Source organism: Bubalus kerabau, chromosome 3, assembly GCF_029407905.1.
Source record: "Bubalus kerabau isolate K-KA32 ecotype Philippines breed swamp buffalo chromosome 3, PCC_UOA_SB_1v2, whole genome shotgun sequence".
NCBI classification, from domain to species: domain Eukaryota; kingdom Metazoa; phylum Chordata; class Mammalia; order Artiodactyla; family Bovidae; genus Bubalus; species Bubalus kerabau.
Window position 1 is genome coordinate 19089264 of NC_073626.1, and position 15985 is coordinate 19105248.

A 15985-nucleotide genomic window follows, 5' to 3' on the forward strand; every position below is an offset into this window, starting at 1 on the left:
TACAGAATATAAATCCTCCGCGTTTATGTTCCTCCGTCATCACTAGCAAAAGTTTAATATATCATTCCATATGAAAGTTTATTTTCGTTGCATTAAACTTAATTATAAGTTTAGTTGGGAATGGGTAATAACTTCTCACTTCCAAATTGTAGATTGCATCTGTATGAAAATTCTCCGGAAATTGTAAAACATTATGTATATCCTGCGTATTTTTTCACATTTAATGATTACTATTTAATAGACCGGAGAGGCAATGGCACCCCACTCCAGTACTCTTGCCTGGAGAATCCCATGGACGGAGGAGCCTGGTAGGCTGCAGTCCATGAGGTCGCTAAGAGTCGGACACGACTTAGCGACTTCACTTTTACTTTTCACTTTAATGCATTGGAGAAGGATGGCAACCCACTCCAGTGTTCTTGCCTGGAGAATCCCAGGGACAGAGGAGCCTGGTAGGAGGCCGTCTATGGGGTCGCACAGAGTCGCACACGACTGAAGCGACTTAGCAGCAGCAGCACCAGCAGCAACAGCAGTTAATAGAAGTAGTCAACACTTTCCGCGCCGATCAGACGATCCTAGGTTACGCAGTTCACCTGACGCAGGTACACGCGCCCCACCCACCCCGGAGCCGGTCCATACACGCTTTACAAGTACACACAGGTGCAGAAGGCAAAGCTCTGATTGGCCGAGCGTCACGGGACGCGCACGCAGAGGCCCCTTCGGAGCATGCGCGGGAAGTTACACGCAGGCGCGGCGCCCCCGGCGCATGCTCAGTATGCCTCGGTCGCAGCTTGGGCGCCGGCGCGGGGTCGCGAAGTGCCGGCCGCCCTGCCACTGTCCGGCATGAAGGGCTGGGGTCTCGCAGCTCTCTCCTCCCTGCTCCAGCGCCATGGAATGCCTGCGGAGCCTGGCCCAGCTCCTGCCCCGTGCGGTGGGGCTGCCCCGGCGTACCCTGTGTGCTCTGGCCTTGGGCCTGACCCCCGGCACTCGCCCCGTCGTCGCCTACGGCCGCGCCACCGAATTGCTCGGAAGGAGGCGGGCCGCGCCGCTGTGCTGGTCCCGCCGGCTCCCCGTGACAGGTACCGCTGTCCCTGCCCTGCAGTCCCGGGACGCCAGGCTTGCGGTGATCCCAGGGCCAGACCCGACCGCCCGAGCCCACGTGGCTGTGGCTGCCTGCCCCGCGGCCTGCTCAGTCCTCGGCCTCTGGGTCGGCCCTTGGGCGCCAAGTGTCTGCCCTCTTGCACAGGTCTGCGGGAGGAGCTGTGTCCACCAGCTCCGAACTCGACTGAGCATCGTCCCCTGGGCCCTGCTAGAGTCCCGCCAGCCCTCTGTCCTCCCCACCGGTCCAGCTGCAAATAGGGCTGAGTGCGCTTGTGAGGATTTTGAGAGTTTCGCCCCCATCCATCGTGATAGTGCTGAAACCAAGATTAGGCTTATCTACCTGGAATGATTTTATAAGTACTTCTGTCTGTCTCTTTCTTTTGAACGGACACATTTAGACATTTGTCCAGTTGCTCAGGAAAAGGATAGTGAGGCTGAAGACTTTCAGAAACTGCTTCTGAGAAAGATCTGATTTTTCTTCAAGTACTGTATAACCAGATAGAAGGGGATGGAGGTAGAAGTCTGAGGTGTTTTTATCCCCTCCCCTAAATGATAAACCACGATGCTACCTTGACATTTTCAGAAATGTGACAATGTGGGTGCTGCTACTGCTAAGTCGCTTCAGTCATGTCTGACTCTGTGCGACCCCATAGACGGCAGCCCACGAGGCTCCCCCGTCCCTGGGATTCTCCAGGCAAGAACACTGGAGTGGGTTGCCATTTCCTTCTCCAATGCATGAAAGTGAAAAGTAAAAGTGAAGTCGCTCAGTCGTGTCTGACTCCTAGCGACCCCATGGACTACAGTCCACCAGGCCCTCCGTCCATGGGATTTTCCAGGCAAGAGTACTGGAGTGGGGTGCCATTGCCTTCTCCGAATGTGGGTGTTAATACTGCTCAAAAACCCAAGTCATGTATGGCTTCTCAAAAGTGTTCTCAAACAAGTTTTCACGATTGTACTCTAAAAACACTCCTAAAGTAGCTCACTATCTCCACCTGCTTCCTCATACTCATTAGGAGAGTCTTTCCAAATTAGGTTACATTTCACATTCCTTTCCTTTGGTAACTGCCTGGGAATCCAGGCTCAGCCCATCTAACCTTTTAGGACAAGCATTGAGATTCAGAATCTCCCTCTGATATCTTAGGGTGAACGATGTCAGATTTGTGATCTCTGAAGAGGAAGATTTAGTTTTGGGATCAGAGACGAGGCTTGACCCCTCAGGGCTCTTGTGTGGCAGAGTTTTATTAAAGTGAAAAAGAGAGAAAGCTGACATAGACATCAGAAAGGGGCGAAGAGTGCCTCTTTTGCTAGTCTTAGCAAGGGAGCTGTATACTGTTTTAATTCATTATTACAATAAATCAAAAGACTCTCAAGGTTGTAAAGATCTTAACAGACCCACTCCCACTATTTACATTTTAAGATAACAGGATTCAGTTCAGTTGCTCAGTCGTGTGGGACTCTTTGGGACCAATGGACTGCAGCATGCCAGGCTTCCCTGTCCATCACCAGCTCCCGGAGCTTACTCAAACTCATGTCCGTTGAGTCAGTGATGCCATCCAACTATCTCATCCTCTGTTGTCCCCTTCTCCCGCCTTCAGTCTTTCCCAGCATCAGGGTCTTTTCAAATGATTTGGTTCTTCACATCAAAGGTGGCCAAAGTATTGGAGTTTCAGCTTCAGTATTAGTCGTTCCAATGAATATTCAGGACTGATTTCCTTTAGGATGGACTGGTTGGAATAACAGGATTAGAATTTAACAATAGAAAGATCTTACCAGACCCACTCCCATAATATACGTTTTAAGATAACAGTATTAGTCAGAAGGTTTTCAGGAAGGAGAAACTGTCCTCAAGCAGGATATGTTGTTATATAATCCTTAGTACAGAGCTTAAACTAAGTTGTTTTGTTTTGTAATCATCAGTTCCAGGCTTAAAGAAAAAAATGTTTTATGTGACTAATACTAAGGAATGTAGAGCAGAAAAAAAAGACCTTTGCCCTTTCCTCCTCCTTGAGAACTCCAGACCCCTATCTCCTCTTCAGGAGCCCCAGACCCGTCTCTCCTCCTTGGGGACCGTGGACTTCTTATCAGTCTCCCTAGAAATTGACTTTCTCACCTCCAGGTAACACTTTATCTAACTTGTGATGTATTAGCAAGTGCTGATTTGTAGCGCTGTAACTTTTATTCTATCTATCAGATCTAGTCCCTTAAATCTATTTCTCACTTCCACTGTATAATCATAAAGGATTTGATTTAGGTCATACCTGAATGGTCTAGTGCTTTTCCCTACTTTCTTCAATTTAAGTGTATATTTGGCAATAAGGAGTTCATGATCTCAGCCACATTCAGCTCCTGGTCTTGTTTTTACTGACTGTATAGAGCTTCTCCATCTTTGGCTGCAAAGAATATAATCAGTCTGATTTTGGTGTTGACCATCTGGTGATGTCCATGTATAGAGTCTTCTCTTGTGTTGTTGGAAGAGGGTGTTTGCTACGACCAGTGCATTTTCTTGGCAAAACTCTATTAGTCTTTGCCCTGCTTCATTCCATATTCCAAGGCCAAATTTGCCTGTTACTCCAGGTGTTTCTTGACTTCCTACTTTTGCATTCCAGTCCCCTATAATGAAAAGGACATCTTTTTTGGGTGTTAGTTCTAAAAGGTCTTGTAGGTCTTCATAGAAGCGTTCAACTTCAGCTTCTTCAGCGTTACTGGTTGGGGCATAGACTTGGATTACTGTGATATTGAATGGTTTGCCTTGGAAACGAACAGAGATCATTCTGTCGTTTTTGAGATTGCATCCAAGTACTGCATTTTGGACTCTTTTGTTGACCATTATGGCTACTCCATTTCTTCTAAGGGATTCCTGCCTGCAGTAGTAGATATAATGGTCATCTGAATTAAATTCACCCAGAGGAATTGGGGGCAGGAGGAGAAGGGGACAACAGAGGATGAGATGGCTGGATGGCATCACTGACTCGATGGACGTGAGTCTGAGTGAACTCCGGGAGTTGGTGATGGACAGGGAGGCCTGGAGTGCTGCGATTCATGGGGTCGCAAAGAGTCGGACGTGACTGAACTGAACTGAACTTTTATTCAGCTGACCCTCATAAGGTGGTTTGTACAGGGGAACCAACAAACCTCAGATGGTAACAAATTATGTCTTTGAATGTATAGGAAAGAATAAGATCAGAAATGAGAATATAGCTTCATATTCTATGGATAGGAATTCTGCCCATGCTTCTCGTGTTTAGTACAGTGAACAGGGTCCTTTCTCAGGCATTAAATTTACTTGGTTATACTTGAGAGCTTTTCTTCAATTTAGTCTAATCACATTTTCAGGTAAAGGTTTACCTTTATTCCAGTTCACCGGGGTCTTTATTCCAGTGCAGTGAAATATTTCACAAGTATTCACTCTAAAGTATATCAGTGGATGTAGAAAATGGACTTGTGAAAATGCTGGGTAAGGAGAGGGTGGGATGAATTGAGAGAGGAGCATCGACGTATACGCACCATGTGTAAAATGGATAGTTAATGGGGAGCTGCTGTATAGCACAGGGAGCTCAGCTCGGTGTTCTGTGATGACCGAAAGGGGTGGGACCGGGGCAGGGAGGCTCAAGAGGGAAGGGATGGATATGTACACATAGCTGATTCACCTATAGCAGAAACCAAGACAACATTGTGAAGCAGTTATACTCCCATTTTTAAAAATAATTAAAAAAGCATATCAGTGGGGAAGAAATTAAATATAGAGTTAAAATCTGTAGGCTTCATAATTTATAGATTAATCAAATAGTCCTGATATTTGGAATGCTGAGAGGTCAGGTAGTTCTTGGAATGTATGTTTTCTAAACTATGTTTTCCAATGTAACTTTCATGAAGAACCCTTCTACATTGTATGAAAAGGAATAGGTGTTTAACTTTAATCTCAGAACATTGTTAACACATTTGATGTCCAACTACAAGATATAATAATTAGAAAGGAAAAGGGGCGGTTGGAATCCATAAATTATTCTAATGCCTCACCTAAACTATTACTTTTTAAAAACCATATTTTGCCAAACCTAACATCAGATCAGATCAGTCTCTCAGTCGTATCCAACTCTTTGTGACCCCATAAATCGCAGCACACCAGGCCTCCCTGTCCATCACCAACTCCCGGAGTTCACTCAGACTCACGTCCATCGAGTCAGTGATGCCATCCAGCCATATCATCCTCTGTCGTCCCCTTCTCCCCTTGCCCCCAATCCCTCCCAACATCAGAGTCTTTTCCAATGAGTCAACTCTTCGAATGAGGTGGCCAAAGTACTGGAGTTTCAGCTAAATGTTAAAAGTGTTTCTTATTTTCCCTCTGGGAAAAAAATTCAAAACATAGTGAAATAGTTTGAAGACCTCTACAGACTATGAGAGTTGTATCTTAGCTATATGTGAAAACCAATCATATGCTCACAAGGAATTCTCTAATTCACTCTTCAGGTGAAATTTACCGGAATAGAACTTCGGATGTGTCTCAAGCCACTTTAGCCAGTGTATCCCCGGTGTTCACTGTGGTGAGTATGTGTGATCCATTTGATGACTTACAGAGAGTACGTACTTATTAAGTTAACTGGGCTGGACTGATCAGCCATGAAACTACTTACTTAGTTTCATAATGTATAAGTCATTGTCTTTTGTTTAGCCAGTGACTTGAGTGCCAGCTAGATTTGCTGCACAGCACTCTTGAGTCTTTGCTAATATCTGCAGAGCTTGTCTTAGTACTAGAACAAGTGGCTCAAATCACAATTCAGAGCTTCCTAGTTGAAACTCAAGATTTCTCCAGAAATCTGTTCAGAAGTCCTTGAAGGCTATTAGCCACAAAATGGCTTGAACCTGTGCTATGCAACATAATACATGCAGAAGCATTTTGGAGGCAGCACAGGGTGTTACTTAAAACTGCAAGCTTTGTTGGATCTTGATCTCTGCAACGTTCTCTAGAATGGTTCAGAGAAAAAAATTGAATAAAACAACATAAATGGTGTGTATCTCACACATATTTAGAGAGAGAAAAATAAGGCCATTGGGGCACATATTAACAAAGGGAGACTCTAGATCAAGGTTACATGGAAATTGGTTGTAATATTCTTGTAACATTTTTGTAGGCTTTTAATTTTTTTAAATCTTAATTTTTAGAGAAAGTGCTTGCTCTGAACCAGAGTTTGTAAATTCAGATCTCAACTGTGTCTCTTACTAACTAGACGGACTCGGACAAGTTACAATAATATCTTTGTGCCTTGGTTTTCTCATCTGTATAGGCTGGGGAAGATTGAGGGCAGGAGGAGAAGGGGATGACAGAGCATGAGATGGTTGGATGGCATCATCAACTCGATGGACATGGGTTTGGGTTGGTGATGGACAGGGAGGCCTGGCGTGCTGCGGTTCATGGGGGTCACAAAGAGTCGGACACGACTGAGCAACTGAACTGAAACTAGGAGTAATAGTACCTACCTTGTAGAATTATGAGATTTAAATTAACTTAAATATGTAAAACCCTTAAAAATAATACCTCACACATGGTAAGCGTTCAGTGTATATATTAGCCATTATATATCGTCATTATTATTTAGGCTTTTTAACATAGCTTTTCTTTATGAACTATACAGAACAAGACAACTCCCAGAACTGCATGGAGAAATTGTCACTGTTATTCACTCTTCTGGGAGTTAGCCAGTTTAATTAATTAAACAAGACAAAGTCAGATGTTAAAATTGAAAGAAGGTTCTTTGCAGGTGAACTCATTGTCTACCAAGAACACTTAAGAAAATCAGTTGATGCTATTAGAAATAAAGTGAGTTCCTTTACAAGGTAAACATTTTTTAAAAAATCAGTTTGTATGATCTCATTTTTTAATTAAAAAATCCCATTAAAAATGATACAGATAAATACAAAGATGCAAAAATTTTCTTCATACATTGTTAAGTTGAAAGGAGAGGAGAGACTGCAAGGAAGTGTATGTAGCATGAATGTATTTAGGAAGAATAAGTCTGGAAGGGCATTTAGTAAAATATTAGCATGGTTTTCTCTAAAATTTGTGACCGAATAGTTTTATTTGTGAATTTTATGCAGCAGATGTATGTATTTGAAATAAGCTTAAGGAGGAAAGCTAGTATATATTACACAAAATAAAACTTTCCTTGATGTAGGTTTCCCTTTAACTCTGATGTTTTATGGTACTTATATATTCCTATTGATGTTATCTTTGCTCACAAGAAGCAAGCTGAAATATACTATGCAGTTTTATTGTGGTATTATTAACATAGCATTCATATTTAGGACTTGTGTCTTAGAGTGTGTCTTCTGAAAATACATATTTAAATAGTAATTAATGAAGCCCAGCACACAGTGATTCATTTAACATTTTGACATCTTCAGACTTGACTTGTGGACAAGTGTTACAGGAAAATGTTCCCTCTGCTTTATAGGAAGTAAGTACAGTTTCTGCATTGTGTGCTCTCTGCACTATCAGAAGAGGTCTTTTCTGTAAATATTTATTGATTCTGCAGCACCCACCAGAGAGACCTCTTAGCATCCCACAGATATTAATACTTAGATTCTCAAGATAAGCCACATTTGGTCCCAGGCTATTTAGAAAGCAAAAGGATAGGAAATTCACAAGGGCAGTATTTGGTGTTTTCTCTTCCAAAGAAGTCCTTCCAGCCATCCAGGGGGTGCTGTGGCCCCCTGTGTGAAGCTCAGTACAAGGAGAGGATATTCTCAAAGGTGGGTGCGAGATCCACCTTGGCTTAGACCCCCTGAGGCCCTCTAGTGCCAATATCTCTTGTCACCATCCCAGGGGCACATCCCAGGCTCCTGCAAGGAGCAGTCAGTTCCAAGAGCCACTGTCTTCGGGAAAGGCAGAACTGTGGCTCCCCGCCAGGTATCATGATCCAGTCCCAGTCTCCCCAGTGCAGCCTGTTGAGCAGTGATGGGGCATTTTTACCATGAACTATATGACCTAGTAACACAGCTGACACTCCTTTATCAGATCTTCTGAGGAACCAAGGTAGATGGTTAATCCAAGGTCAGATTTGTCCTGGCAAAGGAAAGGGGACTTTTTGTTTTAATCCTGAACTCATAACTGAATTTAACTTAAGAACAGCAGATATGGTTTATATCTTCATTATTTTAGAGTTATTTTCATCATACCATATGATATGATACCACAAATCATGTGCTGATTTGGGAGAAAATAATACTTTTATTATCTGTCTCCAGACAAAATTTGACAAAGAAGGAAAGGTGACTTCTTTTGGTGAGTATCTGTAATTTTCTTTTAAATCAACCCACTGGAAGTAAAGAAACTATTATATTTCGAGTAGAATATTGTTTGCCTATATGGATGTGTTGAAGATGATCTTTCTTAAGCATTTGTCCATTAGGCCTAATGACCGGCAGCATTTGACCTGTACTGTAATTTTGGGGGGTTGGGGGTGGGGGCTTAGAAGCCAACTCTAACAGAATGTTAAAGGAAGAGTTTTGGCTGGTATGCAGCCAAGAGAAAAACACTTTTCCCTTTTGTTTCTCTTCATTAGTCTCCCTTTCACTGCCCTGGTCCTCATGTTCATTTCCTCCTGTGCCATGTTGAAGGCAAAATCGAGTGATACCACTGCCGTTGCAGTTGCAATGGGTGACAGCAGACAGGAGGGACAGGGAACTGGATGGTAGTTATTGAAACTCTGCCAGCGATGGCTCTTGTGGACGGTTACTTTTTTAAATGAAACTCAGCATTACTTTACTGTCTGACCTCAGGTGCAGGTTTCAGGTCTCCCTGTCCTTCCTACCCTGTAGTCCTGTTCCTACTGTTGCTGAAATCCTAGTGGGGTATATTGGATATTTTTTGGCTCAGTATCACCTCAAAAAGTTGTTCTACTTAGAGCTCTATCACAGGTGTGGCTTGATACTATAAAAATAGATGCTTCCATTACCAGCATTATTTCTTGAGTTTCTTCATCTATTTTGCCTTTTCTTAGGTGATAAATTTAGTTTTCAGGTAGAAGAATCTAGTGATTTTATTTTCTCATTTTGTATTAGTCTAAGAACAAAGACAATTGGACCATCTGTTCATAGATTTAAAATGCTGAACTTAATAATGCAGTAAGGAAAAAATAGAAAATGTAGTTCTGTACAGTTCATATTTAAAAATCCATGCATCTAGAGCTAGGAATTGTTACTGTAAGTTCTAATGATATATAACTATGGTTTTTATACTGGTCCCAAGGGGTGTCTCTAAGTGCAGAGAAATTTTATGAAGTATGGTTAAGAGAAGAGAAGAAAAATTAGTTTGACTAGATTTAGCCTGAATATGTTTTTGAGGTAGAAATGGGTGTTAAAAAAGACCCATTTTGCTTACTTAGCCATTAAAAAGAATGAAATAATGGCATTTGCAGCAACATGGATATAGAGATTGTCATACTGAGTGAAGTAAGTCAGACAGAAAAGGAGAATTATCATGTGATATCCTTTATATGTGGACTCTAAAAAGAAATGATACAAATGAACTTACAAAATAAAGACTCACAGACTTAAAGAACAAACTTATGGTTGTAGGGGGAGTGGGGAGAGTCAGAGGGAAGGGATAATTAGGGAGTTTAGGATGGACATGTACACACTGCTATATTTAAAATGGATAACCAACAAGGACCCACCATATAGCATATGGAACTCTGCTCAATGTTATGTGGCAGCCTGGATGGGAGAGGAGTTTGGGGGAGAATGGATACATGTGTGTCTATATGGCTGAGTCCCTTCACTCTTCACCTGAAATTGTCACAACATTGTTAATTGGCTATACCCCAATACAAAATTAAGTTTTAAAAAAAAGTGCAGTGGCATAAATTGCAAAAAAAGCAAAAAGACCCATTTTAGCTCTTGTTTCTGGTAGTAATAAAAGATTATCTCAATGGTGTTGGGAGGGGTACTCTGACATAAAAATCTAAACTTTTTGGTTCATAAGTTTACCCACTCTTTATATTGAACACATTTCTTTTTTAGAAAGGAAGAAAACTGACTTATATCAAGAATTAGGTCTTCAAGCCAGAGATTTGAGGTTTCAGCATTTAATGAGCATCACAACCAGAAACAATAGGATTATCATGCGAATGGAGGTAAAGGATTTGATTTCATTTATATTTCTCCCCTGCCAATCTTAAAGTTCCTTCCTCACTATCTTGATCAGTAGTTTAAAAGTAATTTGTAATAAAAAAAAAATAGATGTGTGAAACTATTGTATAATAGAACGTGGTGTTAGGAGTAGAACTCATTTTACCTGAATTGTATACCTGTGCTCAGCAGGTGTAGCACTGCTCTGTTAATAATGGAAAAGGTCTGACTGCGGTCTCCTTTCTCACTGTTTGAATTTAGTCTCTCGTTTCTGAAATAAGAGAAAGATTCTTGATTTATACCAGACTTTTTCAGTCATATACAGTATATATGTAATTGCACTGTAACTTCAGCTACCAAGAATATATTCTGGTTTTCGAAATAGCCTAGAAGTAGCCTTTATATTTTATCACCTTTTGTTTTTTAAATATTTGTTTATTTGACTGCTGGATGTTAGTTGCTGCATGTGGGATCTAGTTCCCTGACCCGGGATTGAACTGGGGGCCCCCTGCATTGGGAGCACAGAATCTTAGCCACTGGACCACCAGGAAAGTCCCTAAAGTTTATAACTAGCATCTGTCAAAACTTTTTAAAAAGTGCCTCTTTAATAGAGAAGTATGTGATAAAGCAAACTATTTTATAATATAACATGTTAGGAGTAGAACTCATTTTACATGGATTATAGAAGAACGTTAATTATAGCATCTAATTGGTATGTGTATAGGTATTCACTGTATAATTTTTCAACTTTTCTGAATAAAAATGTTCATATTACAGTTGACCTTTGAGCCTCATGGGGGTAGGGGCACCGAACCTCCAAGCAGTAAAAAAAAATACATGTATACATTAGAGTTCCTCCATCCCTGCTGTACTCAGATTCAGCCACCGCAGATCGTGTATTTGTGTGGTATTTACTACTGAAAAACATCTGCATGTAAAGTGATCCAAACAGAATATGTTAGCCTTTCTCTTCAGAATAAATTTTTAACTTCATAGTGTTCTAAATTAGAGCACTAAGGCTACATTTTATCTTTATGATTTCAAATTAGCCTAGTATGTTTTGGTGATATTTTAAAAAGGAAACTTCCGCACTTCAGCCAAACCAATCATGATTAAACTAATCTTTTCTAAAAGTCTGCTGAATGCTTGACTTTTAAAAAGACCTTCTCTTGTTTCCTTTGTTCTCTATATTTCTCTTGATTTCCTTGGAAATCCTAGTAAATGCATAATTTGCTTAATTCTGGTTCTGTTGAGAGTGAGTTAGAGGTATTAAGACTTGCATTTATTTTAGGCTTCCTTTCTTTTAAAAAAAAAATCTTGGTTTTTTGTTTTTGTTGATTTGTTTTTGAAAAAGCAAATGAACAGTGATTTGATTTAGGCTTAGTCGAAAATTAATCGAGTATTGGGACTTCCTTGGTGATCCAGTGGCTAAGATTCCTTGCTCCCAGTGTAGGGCCTGGGTTCGATCCCTGGTCAGGGAATGAGGTCCCACGTGCTGCAGCTAAGACTCGGTGCAGCCAAATAAATAGTTTTTAAAAATTAATGGAGTATTAAATCCTAAATATTTTATGACTGTTACTTTTCCTCTACAACTTACATATATGCCTGTGTACATATATCTATCTACAGATATGTGTGTGTGTGCGCGCGCGCGTGTGTGTGTGTATATATATATATATATATATATATATATATTTTTTTTTTTTTTTTTTTTAACAGTATTTGAAAGCTGTGATAACTCCGGAGTGTCTTCTGATACTAGATTATCGTAATTTAAATTTGGAACAGTGGCTTTTCCGGGAACTCCCTTCACAGTTGGCTGGAGAGGGTCAACTTGTCACATACCCTTTACCTTTTGAGTTTAGAGCTATAGAAGCACTCTTGCAATATCGGGTAAGCCTGTGTTTGTCTAGCTTCTTGAATGTTTCCTGATTTTACAATGCTATGGAGGAGGAAGACACTTTGGTTTTTTCTTTTTTTGGCTGTGCTGGGTCTTTGTTGCTGTGTGTGCTTTTCTCTAGTTGGAGCAAGCGGGGCCTTCTCTCTAGTGGTGCACAGGCTTCTAATTGCCGTGGCTTCTCTTGTTGCTCAGGGTTTCCCTGGTGGCTCAGATGGTAAAGAATCTGCCTGCAATGCAGGAGACTGGGCTTTGATACCTGGGTTGGGAAGATCCCCTGGAGAAGGAAATGGCTGTCCACTCCAGTATTCTTTCCTAGGAAATCTTATGGACAGAGGAGTCTAGTGGGCTACAGTCCATGGGATTGCAGAGTCGGACATGACTTAGCCACTAAACAACACTCTTGTTTCTGAGCACAGGCTCCAGAATGCTAGGGCTTCAGTATCAGTAATTGTGACTCCTGGACTCAGTAGTTACGACTCCTGGGCTCTAGAGAACAGGCTCAGTAGTTGTGGTGCACAGGCTGAGTTGCCTCCCAGCATATAGGATCTTCCCAGATCTGGGATCAAACCCATGTCTCCTGCATTGGCAGGTGGATTCTTTACGATTGAGCCACCAGGGAAGCACTGGTATTGTTTTAATGGCACTTGCCGTAACCACACCCTCCCCTCAAATAGAAGCATCTCAGGGTCTTATATGCGGAAAGTACTTAATTCTTAAACTTTATAACTCAAATAGATCTAAAGTCTCTAGGTATAGGATACAGAGTCTCTTTAACAGTCATGTTATGACATTGAGTGAAACACATCTCAGGTTGTCTATCCTGACATCCTGTTCAAGGATGCTAATTCAAAATACTTATCTTAAATATGATATAAATGAACATACCAAAAGGTTTCAGCTGTATGCCATTTTATTCTCTTAGCTAAATTGTATGTTGGTAACTGCTTACACATAATAAAGTGAAGTGAAGTCACTCAGTCTTGTCCAACTCTTTGTGACCCAGTGGACTATAGCCCACCAGGCTTCTCCATGCATGGAATTTTCTAGGCAAGAATACTGGAGTGGGTTGCCATTTCCTTCTCCAGGGGATCTTCCCGACCCAGGGATCGAACCTGGGTCTCCCACATTGCGGGCAGACGCTTTACCGTCTGAGCCACCAGGGAAGCCCTACACATGATAAATATAATACAAATATTTCATCAGATCATTCTGATACTTACCAACCATTCTTTGATTTGTTTGTACAATCCTTTGTCAAGGTAGCTAAATGATGCCTCTGTTTGAGACCTAGTTTGACGTAGGAATTGTGTACACTTCTCACAGCGCTTGTATTGATAATCATTGAGGGTTTGGGGATCCTGTCAAGCTCCAAACAAGGATGGTCACTGCTTTCTTGGCCGTGACAAATCTTTCATCATCTATTCTTCCCCCATCAGTCAGGATAGTACTGTTCAGGACCTGGCTACAAGCAAGAGCCAGTGCCATGAGCATCCTAACCAGAGTGGGAGAAGAGGAGAGAAGAGGGGCGAGTAAAGGGGGCATGAGGTGGGTGGGGGGTTGGTGGTACCTGGCACCCTTCTCTTTGTCTGCCTTGCTCTATTGAGGTAGTAGGAGATGGCTCCATTCCTTACTGGGGTTATTGAGGCAATAGCACCAGCTAGTACCAGCCATGGAGAAGGCAATGGCACCCCACTGCAGTACTCTTGCCTGGAAAATCCCATGGATGGAGGAGCCTGGTGGGCTACAGTCCACGGGGTTGCTGAGGGTCAGACACGACTGAGCAACTTCACTTTCACTTTTCACTTTCATGCATTGGAGAAGGAAATGGCAACCCACTCCAGTGTTCTTGCCTGGAGAATCCCAGGGACGGGGGAGCCTGGTGGGCTGCCGTCTGTGGGGTCGCACAGAGTCGGACACGACTGAAGTGACTTAGCAGCAGCAGCAGTATCAGCCAATGAGATGGCGGCTAGTTGAAGCCCACTCAGTAAGCAGGGAAATAATAGAAGGAAAGAAATGAAGGTACATGAACAGTGGTCAGTGGTGAAGCTACACAGACTGAGTCAGCTCTCAGGAGCTCATGCTGGGGTGGAGAGTGTGTTGGAATTTACACTATTAATTAATTTCAGTACTTAATTCAGCTACTGTTATGCTGTGTACTAACAGTTATTGGAAGCATTTTAATATTTTAACAGTTAGTATTGCTATATCATGGAGAAGGGCAACCCACTCCACTATTCTTGCCTTGAAAATCCCATGGACAGAGAGGGCTGTGGTCCGTAGGGTTGTCTAACACAACTGAAGCAACTTAGCATGCACATAAACATATCTGTATCAGTGCATACCTGCTGATTAATCCTGCTGTGCCTATATTAAATTGAATAATAAATATACATTTGACTTTTCAACTTTACTTTTTAAAGTTTAAGATATGTTTTGTTTTTTAAGAGCTTTTTTATTTTTTCCAAAATAACTTTATTCATAGGAGTTTTGAACTACATCCTATTCTGTTACAAAGAACATAGGTATTGTTTACCAGATGTGAAGTTCGTTTTAACCAGGGAATGGCAGCTTTTCTTTTAATCACTCTTCCATTCCTTTCATACTAAGTGTCTGTAGGGGGAGGACTCTTACAGGAATTAATTTCCTGTCACCCAAATGGGAGCCTGGCAACAACATTATGCATGATTATCTTTTAACCTAGGAGATCCAGTTTTTTAATCATCTGGGATAGGCCTTCCAACAGTAACCATGTTCTGAAATGTTACCAGCCTTCCTAGCTATTTTCGATTTCTGTATTTAATCAGAGGATTCACTGACCCTGAGTATTCTAAAAAGATTGTTTTAATTCTTATGAAAGGTCATGTTGTTATCTAGATCAACACCCTTCAGGGGAAACTTAGCATTTTACAACCACTGATCCTTGAGACGTTGGACGCTTTAGTGGATCCCAAACATTCTTCCGTAGACAGAAGCAAACTGCACATCTTGCTCCAAAATGGCAAAAGGTAAATATGGGTGATTTACCAAGTTGGGAATTAGACACAAATGTCTTAAACTTCTCTTTCAGTAGTCTTAAGAGTGAAATGTTTAACGTAAATTCAGGTCCAAAATTAGTGTAATTATTAACTATCTTAAAAATACCAACTAGTCTTACAAATGGTAATGACATTATTTACTTTGAAACTTACTCTCAAGGCCTTCATTGCCATATCTGGTTTTCATTATTGTTAAAAATCTGTCTTTCATAACTTTAAAGTAGGAAAGTAGCCTAGGTGGGAAGTTGAGCTAAAGGAGGAACACAAACTAAATGTTTATTGAAAAGCTGTTTTCAATGAAATGCTGTATCTGTCTCTTTTATATGTGTGATCTCATCTCAGTCCTGTTGACATGGTCCTCATTTTGAAGATAAGAAAATCGAGGTCTTAGTAACTTGTCTAAACCTGAATAGCTACTAAATGACAGGTCTATATTCAAATCGTATTTTTTTTCACTCCAAAGTTCATGAGGTTTTTGTTTGTTGATGATAATGCATTCCAGAATTTAATATATTAATTTGTATTACAGATTGAATGATCAGTCCCTCAGGATTTGTACCCCCTAAAATCCCTTCAAGAGTTAACAGTTAAAATTCCTGAGTCAATTTTTTGTCCAAAAATATTAGGATGTTCTTATCAAATAAAAGTAAATGGTCTCTTCTTGTATTATCACTGCCATAATTAAGAATAAAAGTAAATTTCGGGCCCCAAAAGCTTACATCACACTGAGTGTATGTTTCTGAGATAAAGAACATATGCTGAAAATTATATCGTTGTTTAATTTTATCACTTAATATATTAACAGTCTTGTATTGGGAATTGATTC

The 15985-nt window shown here is 41.1% G+C and overlaps 1 protein-coding gene across 1 annotated transcript in view; it reads left to right on the plus strand.

Moving 5' to 3' along the window:
• The first annotated feature begins 709 nt into the window (after window positions 1-709).
• Window positions 710-15985, plus strand: part of MRS2 (magnesium transporter MRS2) — a 35733-nt gene continuing 20457 nt past the window's right edge. Inside the window, exons 1-6 of the mRNA XM_055570780.1 lie at window positions 710-1076; window positions 5566-5639; window positions 8341-8377; window positions 10117-10229; window positions 11944-12117; window positions 14999-15129. Of these exons, the coding sequence (XP_055426755.1) occupies window positions 887-1076; window positions 5566-5639; window positions 8341-8377; window positions 10117-10229; window positions 11944-12117; window positions 14999-15129 (719 nt within the window). The 5' untranslated portion in view covers window positions 710-886. The remainder of the gene's footprint in view (window positions 1077-5565; window positions 5640-8340; window positions 8378-10116; window positions 10230-11943; window positions 12118-14998; window positions 15130-15985) is intronic.